Source organism: Somniosus microcephalus, chromosome 14 (assembly GCF_052327205.1).
Source record: "Somniosus microcephalus isolate GS21.2 chromosome 14, FLI_Smic_1.0, whole genome shotgun sequence".
Taxonomy (NCBI): Eukaryota; Metazoa; Chordata; class Chondrichthyes; order Squaliformes; family Somniosidae; genus Somniosus; species Somniosus microcephalus.
In genome coordinates this window covers 135,281,803-135,302,401 of record NC_141000.1, presented here as the reverse complement: position 1 = coordinate 135,302,401, position 20,599 = coordinate 135,281,803, and the positions used below count along the sequence as shown (strand labels likewise).

Here is a 20,599-nt window from a genome sequence, read left to right as displayed (position 1 = left end):
ACATTCTCTTTGCCCCTCTTATTTCCTTTTTGGTTCTCCTCTGTTCTTTTTGTATTCAGCTTGGTTCTCTACTGTATTATGAGCATGGCATTTATCAAAGGACGCGACCACTGCCAACAACGTAAAGTAGTTGTGCATGCGCAGTTCCAGTGGTTTATTTGTTTGTTCTTGCCAGCCTTCCCACAGATTAGTGAGAAAGGTGAGGGGTGAAAATTTCAGGCATTGTGAGGTCTGTAATGTGACTTGAAGGTGATATTAGGATGTTGTCAGCTTGTGAGAGTTTTATTGTACTCTCACGAAGTGTGTTTATCGCTCTCAAGTGGAGAAGGAATGCGAGGAGAGAGAGAGAGAGAATGGCAGCGGTGTGATTAATTCATCAGAATGAACTGATAAAACTTCCAGTACAATTTAACGAGGAAATGTGACTTGAAGGTGATATTAGGATGTTGTCAGATTGTAAGGGCACGAGCTTGCCAGCCCTGGGGAGGTGGGTATGGAGGCTAGACTGCTGGGAAAATGGCAGAATCTGGGGGTGGGTGCCCCCAACCCGCCTCCGTGCCATCTTGCCAGGAGGCGGGTAGCCGACCCATGCCGGGTCCAGTCTCCTTGGAGGTGGAAAGGGGATTAGTGCCACTTATCTGCCTGTTAACAGGTAGTTAACAGGCAGATAAGAGGATTATCCCCATTTTGCCCACACAAGTGCAGGCTTCCCGAAGGCTCCGAACCCCGCCAGGGTCACCGAGGCGAGCAGTGGGTCTGCGGGTTCCTAAAGTGCGCTGTGAAGGTAAGTGATGGGTGCAAGTGTGGAGAGGTGAGTATGTGAGGTAAGTGGAAAGTGTTAGACAAAGTTTACTTACCTTTGTTTCTTCCTGCAGGCGTCAAGAGTTGGGGATGCGGAGAGACTCGCACCTCCGCAGCAGAGATGACAGATGGCCGTTGCATTCTCCAATGCAACAACCATCTAATTTCTGCAAAAAAAAGAGGTTTGATGAGGTCTTGAATTCAAGAACTCATCAAACTACAGAGAATGTCAGTGTTTGACAGCTTCACAGAGCTGTCAAACGATGACAATTCATCTGTCAAAAATTTTTGACAGATGCAATGTCATACGTTGATGTTCTCTGTAACCGGCTCTCCCTTAATTGGCCTGCTAAGCCTGCTGGGTGGGCTTAACAAGGTCAATCAAGGGAAAATAGCGTGGGTTGGCCAGAAGTTGATGGAGGCAGGACTGAAACCCGACAAGTGGGAGTCCCGCCTCCAAAAGCTCCCCATTGGCAAAATCCAAGAGTTTTATTGTACTCTCACGGAGTGTGCTTATCACCATCAGGTCCTCTGCCTGTTGTGGGGAACGTTACTTTTTCATATTTGGGACCTGACACTTATGTGCAGCTTGCAGTAGCTTCCGGTTCATTGGCAGCAGTCACTCCATTTATCAAAATGTTTCAATTTGATCTCTATGGGGGAGAAATTCAGTATCGCCCCATTTAGGGCGCAATTATCGGTCGGGCGCAAAGATTCGCGCCTGGCACTAATTATCGCCTCCGACTGCAAACTTGGCTTTTATCACCCCTGGAGGTGATTGGAGCGCTAAATCAGGCGCTACACACCTGTCTTAAGCGCAAAGGCCGAGGAGCGAGGCGCTACCTCAGAGCGCTGGCGAAGCTCATGTGATGTCAGTCAGCAATAGAACACAGACACAATGGTGCCGGCCAGTTCTTAAAGAGGAGGATTGATCTTGCTCTCCATTCACATCCTGCTCATTGCAGCCTTGAATCTCGGCCTGGAGAGACCTGTATATCAAATCTGCTGGAAAGAACAATGGAGAGGCCCAGGGAAAGAGCTCAGAGTGCAGCCCCTATAGTCCCTTCTAAATCGATACAAGGAAGGGCAAATCAAAATGAATCTGCAAAGTGCTGCTCAGGACCCAAAACTCCTTCACACAGTGTTGAATCTCTCCAGAAGTCTCTCTCTCGCTCTCAGAATGCGTGGTGCAAAAATGTCACCAACAAAAAAGGCAGGAAGCAGTCGCCTTTAAATAGCGCTCCTCCAGACCATTTCTGACTGCAAAATGCTCCCCTCAACGTGTCGTTGCTAGCGGCAGGCAGCAAGGCAGGGGGCGCCACTCAATATCTGGTCCGGGCGCTATGGGGGCGTTGCACGCTCGACTGACGTCATGATCTGCCGGCGCAGGAGATCGTGGCGGTAGTGTTTAGCACTGCTGCAAAATGTCTAGTTAATTTCGCGAGCGGCGCAAACATCACCGCGCCCGGGCACTGGTTGCTTTGTGCCCCATTAGCGCCCTCTTAAGGCGCTAACGGGAGGAGCAAACCAACTGAATTTTCCCCCCCATATCTTTAGTGATCCTGGGAGCTCTAGCTTTGGATGCCCTTCTTTTCCCACTTGTGGGAATGTGTCTAGTCTGTAACTAAACTATCTCCTCGGGAGCAGGGAGAGAGGAGCGGGGGAGGGGAATCAGGGCATTGGAGGAGGGAGGTAATCGGTGGGGGTAGCATGTGTGGCGGGAGCGGGGTGGGGGGCGGTGGCAGTGCTGTCTCCCCTGTCAGACAAGTCTGGAGCAGGATCCTGGGCCAGCAGATAATTAAACCAATTATTTTTCAGGTTTTCTTGTGGGCCAGGAGTGCTCTGGGCCTCACAAGGAAGGCTTGGGCCTCCCTTGCACTGGGCTACCCCCCCAAATCCGCTCTCAACTGTGGTCAGATCCCCAAACACATTCACACCCCCCGTTCCCCACTGATCGTGGCGAGACGCCCCTGCCCTGACCTCTCGGATGTTGTATTGGATTAGCTGAGATGATGTTGAGCTCATAGAATCATAGAACCATAGAATGGTTACAGCATAGACAGAGGGTGGTGGAAGCAGATTCAATTGTATCTTTCAAAAGGTAATTGGATAAATTCTTGAAGGGAGAGCAGAGAAGGTTGAGAGGAGATTTGATAGAGGTGTTCATAATCATGAGTGGTCTAGACAGAGTAGATAGAGAGAAACTGTTCCCATTGGTGGAAGAGTCGAGAATCAGAGGACACAGATTTAAGGTCATTGGCAGAAGGTCCAAAGGTGACATGAGGAAAAACTTTTTTATGCAGCGAGTGGTTAGGATCTGGAATGCACTGCCTGAAAGGGTGGTGGAGGCAGATTCAATCGTGGCTTTCAAAAGGGAGTTGGTTAAGTACCTGAAGGAAACAAATGTGCAGGGCTACGGGGAAAGGGCGGGGGAGTGGGACTAGCTGAGGTGCTCTTGCAGAGAGCCGGCACGGGCTCATTGGGCTGAATGGCCTCCTTCTGTGCTGTAACCATTCTATGATTCTATGATTTTGTTCCTCTATTAATAAAGCCAAGGATCCCGTATGTCTTTTTAACAGCCTTCTCAACTTGTCCTGCCACCTTCAAAGATTTATGTACTTATAACCCCAGGTCTCTCTGATCCTGCACCCCCTTTAAAATTGTACCGTTTAGTTTATATGTCCTCTCCTCATTCTTCTTACCAAAATGCATCACTTCACACATCTCTGTGTTAAATTGCATCTGCCCATTTCACCAGTCTGTCTATGTCCTTCTGAAGTCTGTTACTATCCATCTCATTGTTTACTACTTTTCCAAGTTTCATGTCATCTGCAAACTTTGAAATTGTGCCCTGTATACCCAAGTCCAGGTCATTAATATATATCAAAAAGAGCAGTGGTCCCAACACCGATCCCTGGGGAACACCACTGTATACTACACTCCAGCCTGAAAAACAGCCGCTCACCACTACTCTCTGCTTTCTGTCCACTTATACAATACTAGCTGGAGTGCCCGGCGGTGCCGAGGCTTTTTCGAGGGTATGTTGTTGTTGGAAGAGAGAGAGAGAGCGACTGGGGGGAAGAGAGAGAGCGACTGGGGAGAAGAGAGAGAGTGACTGGGGGGAAGAGAGAGAGCGACTGGGGGGAAGAGAGAGAGCGACTGGGGGAAGAGAGAGAGCGACTGGGGGGAAGAGAGAGAGCGACTGGGGGGAAGAGAGAGTGCGACTGAGGGAGGGAGGAAGGGAGGGGGGAGGGAGGGGGGAGAGGGGAGGGGGTAGGGGAGGGGGGAGGGGGGAGGGGGGAGGGGAGGGGGGAGGGAGGGGGAAGGGAGGGGGAGGGGGGTGGGGGGAGGGGGCAGAGGGGGGAGAGGGAGGGGGGAGGGGAGAGAAGGGGGGAGCGGGGGAGAGAAGGGGCGGGGGAGAGAGAAGGGGGGAGAGAAGGGGGAGGGGGGAGAAGGGGGGAGGGGGTGAGAAGGGGGGAGGGGGGAGAGAAGGGGGGGCGGGGGGGAGAGAAGGGGGGGCGGGGGGAGAGAAGGGGGGAGGGGGGGAAGGAGAGAGAGACAGAGGGAAGGAGAGAGAGAGGGCGAGTGGCCCGCGGCCGCAAATGGAGCCAAGCCCCGGGAACAGGCGTGAGCCGCCTTGAGGCTGTGAGAGACGGCCATGGCCGGTTGCCGGGGTAACCCTTCCCCCCCTTCCGAGCCCCCGTCCTCCCGAGCACCGGCCACCCCGCCCCGCACTGCCCTGCCCCGCACTCCCGAGAGCCCCACTCTCCCAGGCCCAGCCGCCCCGCAATCCTGAGAGCCCCGCTCTCCAAGCCCCGGCCGCCCCGCCCCGTCCCGCACTCCCGAGAGCCCCGCTCTCCGAACCCCGGCAGCCCTGCTCTCCGAGCCCCGGCAGCCCCGCCCGCCCCGCACGCCCGCCCCGCACTCCCGAGAGCCCCGCTTTCCGAGCCCCGCCCCCCCGCCCGAGGCAGCTTCAAGATCGCCGAGCGAGGAAGAGAGAGAGACGGGCACAACCGCCCAGGAGACCCCGTGCTCCCGCCTGAGTCAGTGGACGCGGGAGCAACGAGACAGGGGGGACCGAGGAGAGGGGGGGGACGGGGGAGACCGAAGGGGGGGTGGGGGGTGACGGATAGGAGGAGCTTCCCACAAAACAATTGCCTAGGGTCCAGCATGGCTGGCAACAGACGCCCAGGCTTCGAGGCCTACCTGCGAAAACGGGGAAAGGTAGGAAAATTAATGAGATTAGATAAAAGATTTAGAAAGTAATTAACTTTTTTAAAAAACAATATGGCTTAGAAATTGGGTTGGGGCGCCAAAGTGGCGCAAAAGTCGCCTGTGCGCAGGAATTAGCGCAGCGATCGGAGTGATACCGATCGCCAGAAATTCCGTTTCAGTGCCCCTCGAGGGAGACGGGGCGAGGCTCGAGGCGCTCCGCGTCCCTCTTAGGGCGCTGAAACTGATTATCGCTGCGCAACGTGCTGCAGCGCCACACGCTGCGGCACGGCACGCTGCGGTACTGCAGGCCTTCCTCCCACTGTTAAGGGGGAGGTGCCTGCAACAGCGCGATCCCCGCTCGCGAGTGCCGGCAAATGAGCCCAGCACCAAGGAGAAATGCCGGGCTCTCGGGAAACAGCCGGCAATGCCGCGGGGGGGGGGGCGGTTTAGGAGGCCGGGGACGGAGGTGCTGGCAGACGGCCGCCGAAAAAGCGGCCGCCCCACACCTCCACCTTAACTTGCGCCGCTGCCGGCACAGTAAGGCCCCATGAACCGGGCACGGGTAGCGAGCGGCGCAACTGCGGCGGTCGCTACCAAATATCGCGAACGGGGCACAAATGGGGCGCTGCGCACACCGATGACGTCATCGGTGGCGGCGCAGCGCAAATGCCTAACGCCACCATTAGCGCCCCTACTGAATATCGCCGGAGACGCAGCCAGTGGTGCTACAGCCACTGACTGCCTCTTTAGGCGCTAACAGGTGGCGCTACTCACCCAATTTCTCCCTCTATGTGTTTTAAAAGCAACTTTTTTTTTAAAGACGCTGAATGCGGGAAAAAGAAATGAAAAGTTTGGAATCAAGATGGCGGCGACTCACCTCGGTTCAGAACGATAAGGCCCGCCCACAGGTCACTGAAGTGTAGGATTGGTCAATCGTTCCGTCACTCGACTCTAGGCGGGCCCGCCCGCACGCGCCAGGAACCCGCCCCCGCCACGCAGCGATTGGTCGACCGTCGGGTCGCTCGACCGTACGATTGGTTGACCTTGACGTCACTCAATGCTAATGAGCAAATAATGAGCGGAATTTTGAACGTTTTTTGGATACCGCGAGCACAATTTTTGTCTCACCGAAACGTAAATACGCTTACGACCGTTCTGGAATCGTAAGCTTTCTTTTGATGTAACACACGTGTAGGTACGCTCTATAACTTGAGAGTGTATAGCCGGACAGACAGACAGACAGACAGACAGACAGACGGAATGACAGACAGAAGAACCGCTTTATATATATAGATACAGTGTACAGTGTCAGTTGTTAGCACTCTTGCCTCTGAGTCAGCAGGTTGTGGGTTCAAGTCCCACTCCAGAGACTTGAGCATCGAAACCTAGGCTGACACTCCACTGTAGTACTGAGGGAGTGCTGCACTGTCGGAGATGCCATCTTTCAGATGAGATGTTAAACTGAGGCTCTGTCTGGTCTCTCAGGTGGATGTAAAAGATCCCATAGCACTATTTTGAAGAAGAGCAGGGGAGTTCTCCCCGGTGTCCTGGCCAATATTTATCCCTCAATCAACATTGCTAAAAAAACAGATTATCTGGTCATTATCACATTGCTGTTTGTGGGAGCTTGCTGTGCACAAATTGGCAGCTGCATTTCCTACATTACAATAGTGACTACACTTCTCAAGTGCTTCATTGGCTGTAAAGCTCTTTGGGACGTCATAGAGTCATAACGGCTCAGAAGGAGGCCATTCGGCCCACGAGTCCGTTCCAGCTCTCAGTCAGGCTCATTCCCCCGCTCTATCCCCGTAGCCCTGCAAGTTTATTTCCCTCATGTGCCTATCCAGTCTCCCCTTGAAAACATTGCGTGTCTCCGCCTCCACCACTTCTGTCGGCAGCGAATTCCAGGTCATCACCACTCGCTGCATAAGAAAGATTTTTCTCATGTCCCCTCTGTAACTTGCCCAAAAACTTAAATCTGCTCCCCTAGTCCTTGTACCATCAACTAGTGGGAACAACCTTTCCCCGTCTAGCCTATCTAAACCAGTCATAATCTTGTACACCTCTATCAAATCACCCCTCAACCTCCTTTGCTCTAATGAAAACAAATCCAGCTTCTCCAACCTGTCCTTGTAGCTAAGATCCCCCAACCCTGGAACCATTCTGGTAAATCTCCTCTGCACCCTCTCAAGGGCCTTCACATCATTCCTAAAGTGTGGTGACCAGAACTGGGCGCAATACTCCAGTTGTGGCCTAACCAGCGCTTTATAAAGGTTCAGCATAACTTCTCTACTTTTGTACTCAATGGGGGAAAAATTCAGTTGTTTGCGCCTCCCGTTAGCACCTTAAGAGGGCGTTAATGGGGAGCAAAGCAACTAGCGCCCGGGCGCAGAGATGTTTACGCCGCTCGCGAAATTAACTAGACATTTTGCGGCGGCGCTAAACACTACCGCCACGATCTCCTGCACCGGCAGATCATGCCGTCAATCGAGTGCGCAAAGCCCCGGTCCGGATATTGAGTGGCACCCCCTGCCTTACCGCCTGCCGCTAGCAACGACAGGTTAAGGGGAGCATTTTGCAGTCAGAAAGGGACTGGGGGAGCGCTATTTAAAGGCGACCGCTTCCTGCCTTTTTTTGTTGGTGACATTTTTGCACCATGCATTCTGAGAGAGAGAGAGAGAGACTTCTGGAGAGATTCAACGCTGTGTGAAGGAGTTTTGGGTACTGAGCAGCACTTTGCAGGTTCATTTTGATTTGCCTTTCCTTGCTTCGCCAGCGCTCTGAGGTAGCGCCTCACTCCTCGGCCTTTGCGCCTTAAGACAGGTGTGTAGCGCCTGATTTAGCACTCCAATCACCTCCAGGAGCGATAAAAGCCAAGTTTGTCATCGGAGGCGAAATTTTGCGCACGGCCAATAATGGCGCCCCAAATGGGGCGATACTGAATTTTTCCCCCTATATGCTTTGTTAACCACTCTCTCAATATGCCCTGCCACCTTCAGGGACCTATGCACATTAACTCCCAGGTCTCTCTGTCCCTGCACACTCTTTAAAACTGTGCCATTAAGTGTATATTGCCTCTCCCTGTTCCTTCTGTCAATTTTCACCCCTTCCATTGCTTCTACCTTTTCCACTTCTACCGATATTTTGTCAGCATCCACCTCCTTAGTAAGCACCGATACAAAGTATTCATTGAGTATTCTAGTCTTGCCCTGCGCCTCTGAGCATATATCACCTTCTTTGTCTCTAATAGACTCCACACCGCCTCTTACTACCCGCTTACTGTTTACATGACGGTAGAAGATTTTTGGGTTCCCTTTTATGTTAACCGCCATTCTACTCTCATATTCTCTCTTTGCCAATCTTATTTTCATCTTCACATCTCCTCTCAACTTACTGTATTTGGTCTGGTTCGTCCTTGAAGAATTCACCTAACATGCATCATACACCCTCTTTTTTTTAAATTCGTTTATGGGATGTGGGCGTTACTGGCAAGGCCAGAATTTATTGCCCATCCCTAATTGCCCCAGAGAAGGTGGTGGTGGGCCGCCTTCTTGAACTGCTGCAGTCCATGTGGTGAAGGTACTCCCACAGTGCTGTTAGGGAGTTCCAGGATTTTGACCCAGCGACGATGAAGGATCGGTGATATACTTCTAAATTAGGATGGTGTGTAACTTGGAGGGGAACTTGGAGCTGGTGGTGTTCCCATGCGCCTGCTGCCCTTGTCCTTCTATGTTGTAGAAGTTGGGGGTTTGGGAGGTGCTGTCGAAGAAGCCTTGGCGAATCGCTGCAGTGCATCTTGTAGATGGTACACACTGCAGCCACGGTACGCCGGTGGTGGAGGGCGTGAATGTTTAAGGTGGTGGATGGGGTGCCAATCAAGTGGGCTGCTTTGTCTTGGATGGTGTCAAGCTTCTTGAGTGTTGTTGGAGTTGCACTCATCCAGGCAAGTGGAGAGTATTCCATCACACTCCTTACTTGTGTCTTGTAGATGGTGGAAAGGCTTTGGGGAGTCAGGAGGTGAGACACTTGCCACATAATACCTAGCCTCTGACATGCTCTTGTTGCCACAATATTTATGTGGCTGGTCCAGTTACGTTTCTGGTCAATGGTGACCCCCAGGATGTTGATGGTGGGGATTTGGCGATGGTAATGCCATTGAATGTCAAGGGGAGGTGGTTAGACTCTTGCTTGTTGGAGATAGTCATTGCCTGCTACTTCTGTGGCGCGAATGTTACCTGCCACTTATCAGCCCAAGCCTGAACGCCGTCCAGGTCTTGTTGCATGTGGGCATTGACTGCTTCATTATCTGAGGAGTTGTGAATGGCACTGAACACTGTGCAGTCATCAGCGAACATCCCCATTTCTGACCTTATGTTGGAGGGAAGGTCATTGATGAAGCAGCTGAAGATGGTTGGACCTAGGACACTGCCTTGAGGAACTTCTGCAGCAATGTCCTGGGGCTGCGATGATTGACCTTCAACCATCACAACCATCTTCCTTTGTGCTAGGTGTGACTCCAGCCAGTGGAGCGTTTTCCCCGATTCCCATTGACTTCAGTTTTACTAGGGCTCCTTGATGCAACACTCTGTCAAATGCTGCCTTGATGTCAAGGGCAGTCACTCTCACCTCACCTCTGGAGTTTAGCTCCTTTGTCCATGTTTGGACCAAGGCTGTAATGAGGTCAGGAGCCGAGTGGTCTTTGAGGAACCCAAACTGGGCATCCATGAGCAGGTTACTTGTGAGTAAGTGTCGCTTGATAGCACTGTCGATGACACCTTCCATCACTTTCCTGATGATTGAGAGTAGACTGATGGGGCGGTAATTGGCCGCATTGGATTTGTCCTGCTTTTTGTGGATAGGACATACCTGGCCAGTTTTCCACATTGTTGGATAGATGCCAGTGTTGTAGCTGTACTGGAACAGCTTGGCTAGAGGTGTGGCTAGTTCTGGAGCACAAGTCTTCAGCACGATAGCCGGGATGTTGTCAGGGCCCATAGCCTTTTCTGTGTCCAGTGCGCTCAGCCTTTTCTTGATATCACGTGGAGTGAATTGAATTGGCTGAAGACTGGCTTCTGTGATGGTGGGGACCTCAGGAGGAGGCTGATATGGATCATCCACTCGACACTTCTGGCTGAAAATGGTTGCAAACGCTTCAGCCTTGTCTTTTGCACTCACGTGCTGGGCTCCACCATCATTGAGGATGGGGATATTCATGGAGCCTCCTCCTCCCGTTAGTTGTTTAATGGTCCACCACTATTCACAACTGGTTGTGGCAGGACTGTAGAGCTTTGATCTGATCCATTATTTGTGTAATCACTCAGCCTGTCTATAGCATGCTGCTTCTGCTTTTTAGCATGCATGTAGTTCTGTGTTGCAGCTTCCCCAGGTTGGCACCTCATTTTTAGGTATGCCTGGTGCTGCTCCTGGCATGTTCTTCGACACTCCTTATTGAACCAGGGAAAGATGCTATATAAATTCAAGTCTTTCTTTTCTTTTACTAGTTTTTAGTGATCTGTAGTTGGACCCCTATATCTCACTGCTCCTTCACCATTCCTAGCTTTTCACTATTTAGATAATACTCCGATTTATCTTTCTTGGGTCCACAGTGGATGACCTCACACTTCCCCACATTGAACTCTATCTGCCACAGTTTTGCCCACTCACTAAATCTATCAATGTCCCTTTGCAACTTTCTGCTCCCATCTACACTACTTATTGTGACACCTAACTTCGTGTCATCAGTAAACTTAGATACACGGCTCTCTATTCCTTCATCCAAGTTACTTACTAATATAGTCCAAAGCTGAGGCCCCAGTACAGGTCCATGGGGCACCCCACTAGTTCTCACTGAATGTGGATGGGAAACTCAGAAGCATTATGGAAATGAGGCCGAGCCTCCACGTCTCGTGCAGTTATGGACTCACTGCCCACTTCCGCCGTCACATATTCCCTTCCCGTCCCCCACTTACAATTGGGACCCTAGAATTTACAGAGGCATTCAGTCATCCTTGCTTGTACTAGTGGGAGCTCTTCGATTGAGATTACCCACTCCGATCCACTTCAAGTTTTACCCCACATAGATTGATGAAGAATTTTTTTTTCAACAGGGTATTTGCTCATCGGAATGATCCCACTCTAGATGATCTCATCCCACAAGAGTATGTTCTGTACCTGTGTCCATCAGGTCCACTCTGGGACAAACTGATGGTGTTCTGGACCGAAAGCCAACAGCGTTGTGGTAGGAATCGAGCGCATGAAGTCTTCCCGCACATTACTCTCTGCCAATTCTTCACAGTAAGGTTCTTTCCTGTTTAATATTAGCAAATTTTTTTAACATTGGTGATGTGTTACATCAACAACTATTTGCCTTTATATAGTCTTTAATGTAGAACTCATGGTAGGTTTCCAGTGAGGGATGCGATAGTTGGGCTGAATAGACTTTTTCCTCTGTACTTCCTTGGTGCGATACCGTGACACACACACCAGTGTTAGCTGTGGCTCAGTGAGTCGTACTCTCTAGGTGGGAGGAGCTAGGAGTGAGCAAGTGCTGCTGGGTGCTTGATTACTGCAGGGACTTGGAGTGAGTTTGTAAAACGTTGGTGGTGGGTTTTTAGAGGCTTTTTCAGGTTTTTTTCAGGTTTTAGGGCCTTTTTGGCCCTTAAACTGCAGCCAGGCACCTCAGAGAACATCTCGGGGAGCAGGAGGGGGCAAGACAAGGAGAGGGTGCAAGAGGCAGGAGCCTTAAAGGGTCAGCAGGATGCCAGAAGGGAGCAAAATAGGTGCAGATGCGCCATTGTTCCAGAGAGAGAAGAAACGGGGAGCAAGGGTCAGCGGTAGAGATGAGGCCGAAGGGAGTGGTTCTGTTGGAGAAACCGTGATAGCAGGAATACTCTCTAAGGGACATTATGGGCTGGATTTTCATTGGGCCATGGAGTTGGGGTTGGAGGCATGTGGAGATTTAAAATCCTGAAATCGGGGGTCCCGACCCCATCCCGCCCCCAACACGCCTCCATGCCAGTTTCAAAGGAGGAGGGTACCCGCCCCGCACTGGGACCCACCTCCCCGAGGCAGGAAGGGGATTAGTGCCAATTAACTGCCCGTTAACAGATAGTTAAGAGGCAGTTTTTAGCCTAATCCCTATTTTCATTGTTGTAATGTGGGATTCCCGACAGCTCCAAACCACGCCAAGTTAGCGAGGCGGGCCGTCGGGATGAAGGGCTTGGAGGGGTCGAGATGTCCAGTGTTCAGTTGAGTGATGGGTGCATGAGTGCAGAGGTAAGTGTGTTTGGTCTGTGTAAAGTGTTTAAAGAAGTTCTACTAACCTTTACTTACCTTTACAGCCTTCCTTCCTTCAGGTCTCGGGAGTCCCTCATCTCACCGGCACAGAAAGCAGAATGGCCGCCAGCTGTCAAAATCTGCAGCCTCTGCTTTCTGTTCCGGGGAGATCTGTAAATCATCCTGAGAGGAAGGAATTAACCTGGAGTACAGATTGTCAGTGTTTGACAGCTTCAAACAGCTGTGAAACGCTGATATTTCATCTGTCAAAAGGTCTTGACAGATGAAATTTCAATCTGTGACGTCACCTGTTGCCGGGTTGCCCTTAATTGGCCTGCTGAGCCCGCTGGGTGGGCTCAACAAGGTCAATCAAGTCTAAATCGCGTGGGTTGGCTAGAACTCGATGGACACAGGACTACAACCCCAAAAGTTGTAGTCCCGCCTCCTACCCGTCTCCTCAATGAAAATCCAGCCCTATGTATCTGACGGAGAGCACGGACGGGAGGTTACAGAAGAGCTCGAGAGTGAAGAGTCAGAGGGGGACAAAGACATGGAAGTGGGGTGTGGGATGGCATCGTGTGGAAAGGGAAAGGTTAGTGAGGGGCAAAAGGAGGGAGAAGAGGCAGCTCCTTGGCCCTAACCTAATGTAAGGAAGAGGCTGAAACTGCAGGGAAGTTTCAAACAGGGGACGAAAAAGAGCCGGAGGCTGCAGGAGAAAGCCACAGCTGCCTGAAAAGTTGAGAAGGAGCATGAGAGGAGGGAAGGGCCGGAGATTAAATGATGGGGGGATTATCAGACACACTTCCCTTATTCAGAGCCATGATTACTGATCAATTTTTAAAGTACAATAGATTAGTTAATGTTATGGGAGACAAATTAAACTTCAGGTTTTGATGTTAATATGTGGTGGAGGAATGGCTGTGCAGAGCGGCGGAATGGATTTGTATGATGCAATGGAATGATTTCGATGTTGTAAATGTTTTTAATGTTCAATAAATAATATATAAAAAAAAGTGGGTAGCACTCTCGCCTCTGAGTCAGAAGATTGTGGGTTCAAGTCCCACTCCAGAGTCTTGAGCACAAAAATCTAGGCTGACACTCCCAGTGCAGTACTGAGGGAGCGCTGCACTGTCAGAGGTGCTGTCTTTCTGATGACACATTAAACCGAGGCCCCGTCTTCCCTCTCAAGTGAATGTAAAAGATCCCATGGCACTATTTTGAAGAAGAGCGGGGAAGTTATCCCCAGTGTCCTGGCCAATATTTATCCCTCAATCAACATCACTAAAGCAGATTATGTGGTCTTTATCACATTGCTGTTTGTGGGGGCTTGCTGTGTGCAGATTGGCTGCCGCGTTTCCTACATTACAGCAGTGACTACACAGAGCGGGATTAAATGGAGTGGATTTGAACAGAGTGTTTTATTTGGGAATTTGGAACGGGTGGGAATTCGGAGAAGAGGGCGAAGGAGTTGTTGCTTTTTGCCTCCACTACTTGTAGTGCTTTGTGTTACAGGTAGATATTTAATTTCAGCACCCTTAACTTAATCTAGATCAAATAAGTAGTCAAGAAATTACACTGTAAACTAAGTTACCGATTTACAAATTTAATTAAATTTAATTAAATAAAACAAGGTCATATAGGGAGGGCAGTGCAGGTGGTGTGCCGCAATTGCAGCATGTGGGAGTTTGTGGAGAGCATTGTGATCCCAGACAACCGCGTTTGCAGTAAGTGCCTGCATCTTGAGGAACTTCAACTCAGAGTTTTTAAGCTGGAGTCTGAGGTGCAGACATTGCGGGGCATCAGGGACGGGGAGAGTTACCTGGACACTTTGATCCAGCAGGCAGTCACACCCTTTAGGTTAGGTAGTGGTACAGGTCTGGTTAGTGGTCAGGGACAGGAGGGTGTGACTGCAACTCAGGCAGTTAAGGGGACCCCAGGTGCAGTGCTGGAGGAGCCTCAGCCTTTGCCCTTGTCCAACAGGTATGAGGTTCTTGCTGCCTGTGTGGATGAGGGAAAAGCCTGCAGGATGGATGAGCAAGCTGACCATGGTGCAGGAGGCCATTCAAGTGGGGGGAGTGAAAGGGAATGTAGTTGTGGTAGGGGACAGTATAGTCCTGTTTGGGGATAGATACTGTTCTCTGCAGCCGCAACCGGGAGTTCCGAAGGTTGTGTTGCCTGCCCGGTGCCAGGGTTAAAGACATCTCCTCGCGGCTGGAGAAGTACTTGGAGTGGGAGGGGGAGGATCCAGTTGTCGTGGTCCACGTAGGAACCAACGACATAGGTAAAACTAGGAATGAGGTTCTGCTGAGGGAGTTTGAGGAGCTAGGATCTAAATTAAAAAGCAGAACCTCAAAGGTAATAATCTCTGGATTGTTACCTGAGCAACGCACAAATTGGCAGAGGGACAAACAGATTCTAGGTTTAAATGCGTGGCTCAAAGAGCGGTGTGGGAGGAAGGGGTTTCAGTTCATGGGCACTGGCATCAGTACTGGGGAAAGAGGGCGCTGTTCCGTTGGGACGGGCTTCACTTAAACCAGGCTGGGACTAGTGTCCTGGCAAACCGAATAACTAGGGCAGTAGCTAGGGCTTTAAACTGATGAAGGGCGGGTGGGAGGATTCAGGAAAGAGTAAATTTAAAAGCAGCAATAGCAATGTCAAGGCTCTAGAGCAGAGTAGAGTTTTGGGTAAAAATAAGCAGAGTGGGTCAGGAAAGGGCAGAGAGAGTAACAAAGGTAATAAGGCATCAGTGACTAAGGTGACATCAGGGAAAAAGAGAAATAAGTCAAAGCTAAAGGCACGATATCTGAATGCGCGAAGCATTCGCAACAAAATAGATGAATTAATAGCGCAAATAGAATTTAACAGGTTTGATCTAATAGCCATAACAGAGACGTGGTTGCAAAGTGGCCAAGGTTGGGAACTAAATATTCCAGGATACTTAACTTTTAGAAGGGATAGGCAAAATGGAAAAGGAGGAGGGGAGCCCTGATAATAATGGATGGGATAAAGACAGTCGAGAGAAAGGATCTTAGCTCCGAAAATCAAGTAGAATCAGTTTGGGTGGAGCTAAGAAACAGCAAGGGGCAGAAAACATTGGTGGGAGTTGTTTATAGGCCCCCAAACAGTAATTGTAATGTAGGGCAGAGTATAAATCAGGAAATTATAGAATCATAGAATCATAGAAAGTTACAGCATGCAAGAAGGCCATTTTGTCCCATCGTGTCCGCGCCGGCCAACAAAGAGCTATCCAGCCTAATCCCACTATCCAGCTCCAGGTCCGTGTAACAAGCACGATACAGTAATCATGGGAGACTTTAATCTACATATAGACTGGGCAAACCAAATTTGCAGTAATAGTGTGGAGGACGAATTCATGGAATGTATGCAAGATAGTTTTCTAGATCAGTATGTTGAGGAACCAACTAGGGAACAGGTTATTTTAGACCTAGTATTGTGCAATGAGACAGGGTTAATTAATAACCTTGTAGTAAAGGGGCCTTTAGGGAAAAGTGACCATAATATGATAGAATTTTATATTGAGTTTGAAAGTGATTTAGTTAAATCTGAAACTAGGGCCTTAAATCTAAACAAAGCAAACTACGTAGGTATGAGGGGCTAGTTGGCTAAGGTAAATTGGAAAACGACATTAAAAGGTATGATGATAGACAAGCAATGGCTAGCATTTAAAGAATTAATACATAATTTACAATAAATTCCGTTAAGGCACAATTACCCCACAGGAAAAGTGGTCCAACCATGGCTAACAAGAGAAGATAAAGATAGTATTAGATCAAAGCAAGAGGCTTATAATGTTGCCAAAAAGAGTAGTAAGCCTGAGGATTGGGAGGATTTTAGAATTCAGCAAAGGAGGACCAAGAAATTGATAAAGAAAGGGAAAATAGAATATGAGAGTAAACTAGCGAGAGACATTAAAACAGACTGTAATCTCAATCACATGACATCACTGCAGGAGTTCCTCAGGGCAGTGTCCTAGGCCCAACCATCTTCAGCTGTTTCATCAATGACCTTCCCTCCATCATAAGGTCAGAAGTGGGGATGTTCGCTGATGATTGCACACTGTTCAGCACCATTCGAGACTCGTCAGATACTGACGCAGTCCATGTCCATATGCAGCAAGACCTGGACAACATTCAGACTTGGGCTGACAAGTGGCAAGTAACATTCGCACCACACAAGTGCCAGGCAATGACCATCTCCAACAAGCGAGACTCTAACTGTTGTGTATGTACCTTTAAGAGAATAACTGGTCTCAGACTGCAGTACCGGCAGTGACCACCCCTGTATAAAAGGCACTAGAGAGCCTCTGTTGTTTAGATTCGTTATGGACTTCCACCAGTAAACATCTGTTTGTTTTCACTCCTGCTAGTCCATGTCTAAATCATTCACGGACTTAACACTGGCGATGAGTAAAGAAACGAACTTACCTGCAACTCAGCAGCAGCTCCGACGACGTTGTTGAAGGTCGGAGCCAGAAGAAAAAAAAAATAGAGGCCATTGAAACTCGGGAAACGGGCGTCGACCGTCAATCATCGGGTTCAAGGCTTTGCAGGAGCGACTTTCCAGAGCCAGGCTGGGTTCCTCGGTCCGTGGTTTCCCAGCTAATCGGGCTGGTGGCAGGTAGTGCTCTGATCCTTCCTGGGCTGCGACGGGCTGAAGCTCGATCGGGTGGCCTTTCAACGGGGCCGGGCAGCGAGTCGGGAAGCAAAGAGAGAGAGAGAGGGTGGAGCACACAGGGCGCGGCCGGTGTTTCGAAGCCGGGCAGCGTTCGGACCTCAGAAGAGGGAGGGAAGTGTCCCAGAGTGTCCGCTCCACGACGGGAAAATAATAAAAGAAAAAGAATACGCGCAAGAAACCGTGGAAAGCAGCGCTAACAACAGCGGGGAAGAAGACAAAGCGCGGGAGGCGCCATTTTGTTAAATCGGAGAAGAAGGCAAAGCACGGGAGGCACCATTTTAGATTTGCAAGATGCCGAAGACTGGCTGTATCACTGCTTTTGATAATACATTAGAGGATTGGACCACGTATGTGGACAGAGTAGAGGTATATTTCGAGGCAAACGATATAGCGGAGGGGAAAAAGGCATCGATATTGTTAAACTTAATGGGCGCTAGAACGTACGGCCTATTGCGGGATCTGATTACTCCAGCCAAACCGAAGGCGAAGAGTTTTAACGAAATTGTTGCTGTTCTACAGGAGCACTTAAACCCTGCAGCGCTGTTGATAGCAGAAAGATTTAAATTCCACAGGAGAACTCAGCACAAAGATGAGAGCAATGCTGAGTATCTTACGGAACTGCGCAAGCTATCAAAGCACTGCCGGTTCAGAGCAGGACTGGCAGATACCCTACGGGACAAATTTGTCTGTGGACTCCTGAGTGAAGGAACACAGAAGAAGTTACTCGCAGAAAAAGAGCTGACGCTAGATCAGGCTTTCAGCGTGGCAGTATCGTATGAAGCAGCAGCCAGGGAAGCTGCAGAAATTCAACAAAAACCACAAGAATACGGCACCCACGAAATGACACGGGGATTTGCAAAATGTTATTGCTGCGGCAGAGCTAACCATGACCAGAAGGACTGCTGGTCCAAAGACAAAATATGCAGACAATGCGGGAAGATTGGACACATTGCACGAGTTTGTAGGTCTGGGAAGAAGACCAGCGACAACAAAAAGGCTACTAAGGAACCGTACAAGAAAGTACAAAAGATGACAGACAGTAGTTCCAAAGACCAGATGAGCGATAGTGAATCCGGAAACAGGAGACTAAGCTGTCTCAAACTTCACAATGTAATCGCAAAAGAGGATCACCGAACCATTTGGGTCACTCTCACGATAGCAGGGTCCCAAGTTAAAATGGAATTGGATACAGGATCAGCACTAACCATCATGAATCGACGAGACTACGAGCGGCTATTTTCACACATACCCTTGAAAGAGACATCCATCGTCTTGACGACGTATACGGGGCAAAAAGTATACCCCAGAGGAAAAATAAGGGTGCCTGTCAAATACAATGGCAAGAAAATACGGAAATTGTATCTCTACATACTGCCAAATGGTGGACCACCGTTATTGGGACGGGAATGGATCAGGAAGATAAACTTGGATTGGCATTCCATTCATGCAATGATGGTGGACGGTAAAAAAGATGACGACGTCACTCCTGGACGATTGTCAACAATCTTAGCTAACGCCAAAGAGGTATTTCAACAAGAACTGGGCACGCTTAAAGGCGTAACCGCCTCGTTAAAAATAGAAAAGAATGCAGTTCCCAAGTTTTTAAAAGCGAGACCGGTACCATATGCAATTCGCCCAGCCGTCGAGGTAGAGCTGGAGAGTCTGGAGAAGGCGGGTGTGTTGTCTAAGGTCGACTGGAGCGAGTGGGCGACACCCATCGTTCCTGTCATGAAGAAAACGTTAAGCAATAAGTCCGGAGAGCCAAGGAAGATTCGCATCTGTGGGGATTTCAAGGTGACGGTGAACCCTGTCCTTCACACAGTACAATATCCTCTTCCAAGGATAGAAGACATCTTCGCCTCACTGTCTGGAGGGAAGCGTTTTACAAAAATTGACCTAGCACAAGCATATTTGCAGATGGAGGTTGAAGAGTCCTCTAGGAAGTATCTCACGATAAACACTCACAAAGGTCTTTACCAGTATCATCGATTGGTATTCGGAGTAGCATCGGCTCCGGCGATGTGGCAAAGAGCAATGGAACAAGTCCTGCAAGGGATTCCGGGGACTCAGTGTTACTTGGACGACATCCTTGTAACAGGCGAAGATGACAGTGAACACCTTAACAACCTAGAACAGGTGCTCACTAGACTACGGGAACATGGGTTGTGAGCCAGCCGCCCCAAGTGCGAATTTTTTAAGAAACAGATACCGTATTGTGGCCACGTGATTGATGAAGAGGGGTTACATAAGTCCCCGGACAAAATTGAAGCGGTTGTTAAGGCCCCAGCGCCTGAAAATGTGTCGCAACTGAGGTCATTCCTCGGGTTGGTGAATTACTATCATAAGTTTTTGCCGAATTTGTCGACAATTCTGCACCCACTGAACGCCCTGCTACGAACGGGGGTAGCATGGAAATGGAGCGATGATTGTAAACGTGCTTTTCAGAAGAGTAAGGAATTAATCACTTCAAAGGAAGTATTGGCTCACTACAACCCAGCACTGCCAATCAGGCTGGCGTGTGATGCGCCTCCCTACGGCATTGGGGCGGTACTGTCACATAAATTCCTTGATGGTTTGGAGAGGCCGATAGCTTTTGCGTCACGCTCGTTAACTTCTGCCGAGCGTAACTATGCCCAGATTGACAGAGAGGCCCTCAGCCTAGTGTGGGGGGTGAAGAAGTTCAATCACTATCTGCACGGTCAAAAATTTACTCTACTAACCGATCATCAACCTCTTGTCTCCATTTTCAACCCTCAGAAGGGCGTACCAATAATGACAGCACAACGGCTGCAGAGATGGTCCCTTTTCCTAGGGGCACACCAATATGACATCGAGTACAAAGGAACTAAACAGCATGGAAATGCTGATGGATTGTCACGTCTACCGTTGCCGACGGTGGAAGAAGAAGACCTTGCAGTGGACCCAATGGAGTTATTCCACTCGACCATAGTCGAATGTCTCCCTGTGACGAATGCAAACATAGAAAAGGAAACACGGAATGACCCGACACTATCACGGGTCTATGATTTAACGGTGAAGGGATGGCCAGCACATGGCGAACCACTGCTGCCAGCATTCTCGCCGAGAAGAGAACAGCTGTCAGTGTGCAGAGGAACCTTGATGTGTGGATCCAGAGTAGTAATTCCACCTAAGTTGATGGATAGAGTCCTCAATGAGCTTCATGAGGGTCATCTGGGTGGGGTAAAAATGAAGAGCTTAGCCAGAGCGTTTGTGTGGTGGCCGGGAATCGATAGAGAAATCGAAGAGATGACCAAGAGCTGTGCAGGATGCCAGAAGGTCCAAAACGCCCCACCACAAGCTCCTCTGCATCCATGGGAGTGGCCCTCATCTCCATGGCAAAGGGTGCACATTGATTTTGCTGGTCCCTTCATGGACTCGATGTTTTTAATTGCGGTGGATGCACATTCAAAGTGGCCAGGGGTAATAAAAATGTCCTCAACCACCACGGAAAAAACTATCACAGTTTTACGAACAATATTCACCAGGAATGGGCTGCCTGAACAGATTTGCTCTGACAATGGACCACAGTTTGTGTCTGAAGAGTTCCGAAGGTTCTTAAAGAACAATGGTGTTAAGCATTACACATCTGCCC

General features: G+C 49.6%; 1 protein-coding gene across 1 annotated transcript in view; it reads left to right on the top strand.

Moving 5' to 3' along the window:
* Positions 1-20,599, top strand: part of LOC147107934 (ubiquitin-associated and SH3 domain-containing protein A-like) — a 310,971-nt gene that overhangs the window by 44,107 nt on the left and 246,265 nt on the right. Inside the window, exon 3 of the mRNA XM_086007359.1 lies at positions 11,124-11,310. Coding sequence (XP_085863485.1) covers positions 11,124-11,310 — 187 coding nt within the window. The remainder of the gene's footprint in view (positions 1-11,123; positions 11,311-20,599) is intronic.